The following is a 6,528-nucleotide window of genomic DNA, read 5'->3' as shown; positions in this document are numbered from 1 at the left end:
CATGTGACGAATAAATAAACCTTGAACCTTGAACCTTGAATTTATTTAGCTTCAGCCGTCAGCCTGTAGGGTGTCGCTTTAGTGGAACTGGATCTGAAGCTTTCTTAAACTTTAAACTTCATTTAAATGATTTCTCCTGAAACATACAGATGACACGCTGCTCTTTAATTTGAAATATTCAGATTTTTTTTCTTGTACATTGTCAGAATGAAATGCAGGTGAAAAAACAGCTTTGAGAATTGAAATTATGAAGAGCACACAGATAATCTATGGATGACACTGGCTTAACATCTTATAGAAAATATTAAATGTAGGTGAAAGAATATATTACAGTGTAACGTGTAATATATTAATATATCACACTTGGTGTGTTCTGGCTAAATATGTTATACAAATGTTTTCTTTCTTGAATGTGCATTTATTAAATTCACAGAGTCAAAGAAAATGTTTTCTCGTTACATTTTTATTCTTTTAAGAGTTTGAAATATCAGCTTTACAACAGACACAAAAGGATGAAACTAGAGGAGATTGTTGCTATGATTTTTGTCATTATGAGATGGAAACATGACTGTTTGATGGGTTTTTTTTTTTTTCAATCTGCCAAGAAGAAGACTCAAAGACGCAGAAGAAAAACAGCATCAAAGACTCAGTGACTGACATCAGGACTGGGAACACTGGTCTCTCCTCAGTATCTCTGAGACCAGAGTCTGGGAGCCCTGGGTGGCCTCACAGGTCACAGAGCCCACCTTCCCCCACTGGTCTGCAGTGAGCGTCAGGGTGCTGCTCCAGCTGTAGAGGCCGTCATTCTGCAGCACTCCAGGAGTCCTGCTCTCCTCCCCTCTGATGCTGCTGCTGCCACTGCTGTCGCTCGTCTTCCAGGACAGACTCCAGTCTGAGGGGAAGCCCTTGTTGGCCACACACATGAGCGTGGCCTTCCCATTCTCCAGCTCCTTGTTGGAGGGACCCAGCACCTTCAGGGCGGGGCGGGTATCACCTAGGAAACACCAATCAGCTTAGAGGACAGGAACCACAATTTGAATTTCTCCGTTAAGAAGTTTCTGTCAGGTGTTTTTCTGCTCCACCAGTCATTAACTCACACATTGTTTCACTTCCTTTAAGAAACCTCTCATGCATATCAGCACAGAGAGAATCATCACACAGTTTGACCTGAAATATGTTCAAACTACACTGGAAATAAAAAGAAGCAGATGTGGAAACATTTACAGCAGAAGTTTGGCTTTAAAATGATTAGAAGTCTAAATCATGGACGACTGAAGAAATGAGTGGACACAAGCACAGAGCAGCTACTCATTCATATAGATTTGAAATGTTATTGAACAGCTCACATGATTTCAAACTAAATCTGAAACATCTGACACGATAAAAACATCAGAAAGCAAACTTGAACTCATCCAAACAGCAGCTGATGTGGTGGAAATTTACAAACTAATCATAAGATGAAGTTTACTCTTGTCTACATATATTTTACTATGACAGAAATGTAGATTAAACAAGAGAAACTTGCAGAGCTCATCTGAATTAGTCCAGTAAACAAGACAAACATCAAAAATAAAATTATTTTAAATAAAAAAATACTTTTCTTTCATCTAAGCAGCTTAACAAGTAGGTCTGAAATAAAATCATAAAATATTTAATGGCAAACACAGTTTAATTAACTTACTTCCAACATCCAGTCTGGTTCCTCCACCAAAAGTCCACCACAGTGATACAAACTCATTGAGGCGCCGTACAAAAACCTCTGACTGTAGAGAGACACGGCTCTCTGACTCTGTCAGACTGAACTAAACCTACAAGCCCTCAAAATACAACTTCATCATCAGAACCAGAAATAATAATTAATGCTATGAAACAGCCCCGATTTTTATTAGAAATTGAGTTTCTGAATATACATTTCCAAAGCTGACTTTGTTTCTTAGGACAAAATTAATGTCTAAAATAATTTATCAGTTACACAAAAAGTTTCCTAGCCTTTCATATTAAATGAAATGGAAGAAAAGAAAAATACATTTTAAAAATGGCTTTAAGTCTGACTTACTTCCAACATCCAGTCTGGTTCCTCCACCGAACGTGTACCACAGTGATACAAACTCATTGAGCCGCCGTACAAAAACCTCTGACTGTAGAGAGACACGGCTCTCTGACTCTGAAACAAACAAACTCAACAAAATAATTCACTGTTTGTATCATTTTTTCAGCTGATATGAAAACTGAAAATATTACAGTGCATCACATTTAAATAATTAAATAATTTATGTGTAATGTAAAACTTTTGATTTTGATGTCTTGGGACTTTTTGTGATATCAAAATCTCAGAATAACACAGTGGATCCAATTTGCAGAATTTTAAATGTTACTTAAAATGCATCAGTGTAAATTAAGACTTTGTTGATTTACTACATTTTTAGAGACTATATTCATAAATATAGAAAAATCAGATACATTTGTGTTTGATGCTCTGATACTCTGAACTGGCTGATCCACTCCATACAAAGATGCATATATATTGACAAAGGACACAAACATACAATGGTATTGAGCCACCGCTGAACAGCAAGACTAAGGCTACATTCACACTGCAGGCGAAAGCGCATCAAATCCAACTTTTTTGACCCTATGCGACCCATATCCGATCATGGTATGACAGTTTTAACGGCACAAATCTGATATTTTCATATCCGACCTAGTTCACTTTCGCATGTGGTACTGAATCCGATACATATCTGATGTTTGAGGAGCTTGGAGGAGAACAGTTCGGAAGAGGGATCCAGGGTTGTCTGGAGGAAAACGGTGAGGGAGGAATTCAAAATAATTCTAAAGTTCAGGAAGGAAGATGAGGATGTGCAGCTAAGCCTGATAGCGTTGTCTAGAGAACTGAAAAGAAGTTTGGAGAAGTTCAGCTGGCTAAAATTCTCAGGGGTGGAAACTTACTAATAGCGGTTAAGACAGAAGAACAAAAAAATAAAGTGTTCAATGCTGAAAGCATTTGTAAGAAGACTGTAGGAGACAAAAAGATCTTAGGAGAAAATAAAGTGACACGGGGAGTGATTACAGGTATCCCTGTAGAAGAGGACCTGGAGAAGCTCAAGTGATGTATTAATGGTGGTGAGGTCAGCAAAGTAAAAAGACTGTTAAAAAAAAATAGGGGGGAGAGGGAGAATAGTTTGTCAGTATTATTGGAATTTCAGGAGGCAGTCCTGCCACAGAGAGTTAAAATAGGTTGCATGAGCTTTCCTGTTAGACGATACGTGCCACTGCCCCTCAGGTGCTATAAATGCCAAAGATACGGACACATTGCTGCAGTTTGCAAAGGGAAACAGAGGTGCCCCAAGTGTGGAGGGAACCACCGATATGACAAATGTGGGGATAGTGTTCAAGATAAATGCAGCTGTGGGGGGCAGCACATGGTGAGTTATGGGGGGTGTGAAGTAAGGAAGAAGTGAAAGGAGCAGAGAGGTTCTTTGGCATTAAAGATATATCTTGGGAACATATCAATAAAAAAAATGGATCGGAGGGGAAAGCAGGAGGACCAGGGGAGAGTATAATCTGATTATTTTACAGTGGAACGCCAGAAGTTTGATTGCAAATGGACAAGAATTTAAAGGATTCATCAAAAAATGCAAAAAGAAACCAGACATCATCTGTATTCAAGAGACCTGGCTCAAACCTACTTCAGATTTTGTTATTAAAGGTTATATTAGTGTCCGCAGAGATAGAAAGGAGGGTAATGGAGGAGGATGTGCAACATTTGTGAAACAAGGGATCCAATATAGAGTTGTAACTTTAGGAACACATTTAAATATATTGTTCATGGCAGGTACTGAAAGAGACAACTGCAGGCAGTGACCATTATCCTATAATGACAGAGATTGAGTTGAGAATAGAGAAAGAGGAAATAAGAGGGGTGAAGAAGTGGTGTTTTAGTGATGCTGATTGGGATACATTTAGAATAGTTAGTGATCAAGAAATGCAAAGGGTTGATATTAATGTGGGGGTGGATGAGTTAAATTATTCTATTTGTAAGGCAGTTTTAGAGGCAGCAAGCAGGGTGATAAAGAGGAAAGAAGGTAGAGGGGAAACGAAGATTGTACCTTGGTGGATGAAGGAGTGTGATAAAGTGATTAAACATCGAAAAAAGGCTTTTAAGACATTAAAGAAGAATCACAGTTTTTTTTAGAATTTCATTGAATATAAAAGATTGCAAGCTCAGGTAAAAAGAACCATTAAAAATGCAAAGAGGGACTTCTGGAGGGGTTTTTGTAATTCAGTGGGGAGGGAGACAAAAATACAGAACATCTGGTCAATGATTAGAAGGATGAATGGTATGAAAAGTGAGTATTGTTATCCAATCTTGAGGGATGGAGAGGTAACAGCAGTAAAAGATGAGGAAAAGGCAAATGTGCTGGCAAAAACTTTTGTTAAAATCCACAGTTCAGGCAATGTTAGTGAGGAAGGGCGACGAGGAAGAGAAATGACAATTACAGAGAATAGAGACTTATTGGAACTGGTAGAGGATACAGATGATTCATTAAATATTCCTTTTACAAAGACAGAACTACATTGAGTACTCCGGAAATCTAAATTATCAACACCAAAAAAAGATCAGGTATACTATATCATGTTAAACCAGCTCAGTGAGTCAGCTAAAGATCTTTTGTTAGAGATGTATAACAGAGTTTGGGAGGGTGGGAAACTGCCGCAAAGCTGGAAGGAGGCTGTGGTGGTGCCCATACGTAAACCAGGGAGGGATGACACAAACCCAGGAAATTATAGGCCTATAGCTTTAACATCGAATGTCTGCAAAGTAATGGAACGAGTGATAAATGAAAGATTTACCTCCTAGGACCTGGCGTCCACATATGTGGACATCACATTTTGGGTTATTTAGACCAAAATACTCCATTTTGCTCTACATGGGCCTGACATCCACTTACGAGGACATTATGCTGCTACTGTTCTATCAAAATTTTAAACGAATATCCTCATATGTGGCTCTTATTTTGCCCCAATATGCCCAAATATCAAAGAGAAATTAAAAATACATGCCGTGGACGAGTTCAGGTCTTAGGAGGTTAATATACTATGTAGAAAGTAAAGGTTATATATCTAAACATCAAAGTGGGTTCAGAAGAGGGAGAAATACAATGGATCCAGTATTGTATTTGGAACATGAACTCAGGAAAGCACAAATAAATAAAGACAGTGTAGTTGCAGTGTTTTTTGACATGGAAAAAGCTTACGATATGATGTGGAGAGAATGGCTACTAATTAAAATCAGTACATTGGGCATCAGGGGGCGGATGTACAGGTGGATAATGGATTTCTTAAATGGAAGACAAATACACGTGAGGATCAGGAAGGTTTACTCTGAGAAGCTATCAGAAAACGGTACACCTCAAGGGAGCATAGTGAGCCCTTTGTTATTTTCTTTGATGATAAATGTTGTGTTTAATGATATAGAGGGAGGGGTGGGATGTTTGCTTTTTGCTGATGATGGAGCAATATGGAAGAGAGGGAAAAATATAGAGCATATTGTAAAGAAACTGCAGGGAACAACTGGAAGAGCTGAAGAGTGGTCATATAAGTGGGGTTTTCAGTTGATAAGACCAAGATAATGTTCTTTACAAGGAAAAGAGTTGGTAAGCATGTCAAGCTTAAGTTGTACGGTCAAGAATTAGAAAGGGTGAGTAAATTTAAGTTTCTTGGATTGCGGTTTGATGAAAGGGTAACATGGGCTGCACACATTCAGAAAGTGGTGGACAAATGTAAAAAAGTATTGAATATAATGAGGTGTTTAGTTGAGAGGGAGTGGGGAGTAGATAGGACGTCTTTGAGGGCCATATACACTGGGTTGGTCAGATATTGGATTATGGATGTGTAGCATATAACTCAGCAGCAGACACAACTCTGGTAAAGTTAGACCATATTCAGTATCAGGCACTAAGACTTTGCACAGGTGCATTTAAAACAACTCCAACAGCAGCTTTACAGGTCGAGATGGGATATCAGGGCAATCCTCAATCTGAACTGTAGCTGTTTCAGGTGATCCACCAAAAAGGACATGGACGATTGCAGGACTTATACCAGACACACACGGTCCCCCATGAATGAATGAATGTCCCATTATTCTTCCTAAGATCAAACATAGTAAATGCACTTAGCCTAACATTGTACGGGGGTATAAACAAACAGTTTTGTAACTGTATTCAATCTATTTTTCATCTTTATGGTTACAGTTAGGATAATGTAACACAAGTAATGCTGTTAACTTTATTGCTGCACATGTATTATTTTAAATTACTCTTCCTCTTATTTCTGTACATAACTTTCTTACCTGCCACCAAAAACATGTCACTCTCAAGCAAGGTCTGAGAAGTGGATGGAGTCAAGTGTTCTGGCTCACCGTCAAACAGTCTTGTACGATCTGTGTTCCCTGAAAAGAGTACAGCTAGGTTATGTTGCGTATGAGAAATCCAGGCAGTAATTTTAACACAATTAACTTATTTACAT

General features: G+C 38.4%; 1 gene segment (V, D, J or C); it reads right to left on the bottom strand.

Annotated features, from left to right (window-relative positions):
- Window positions 1-445: 445 nt before the first annotated feature.
- Window positions 446-1,744, bottom strand: LOC116334335. The segment is given in 2 exon segments: window positions 446-994; window positions 1,682-1,744. A coding segment is annotated over 1 exon segment (264 nt).
- Between the last annotated feature and the right edge of the window lie 4,784 nt (window positions 1,745-6,528).

This window comes from Oreochromis aureus, linkage group 22 (assembly GCF_013358895.1).
Source record: "Oreochromis aureus strain Israel breed Guangdong linkage group 22, ZZ_aureus, whole genome shotgun sequence".
Lineage (NCBI taxonomy): Eukaryota > Metazoa > Chordata > Actinopteri > Cichliformes > Cichlidae > Oreochromis > Oreochromis aureus.
Note: the sequence above shows the minus strand (reverse complement) of the source record. Positions and strands in the feature narration are given on the sequence as shown.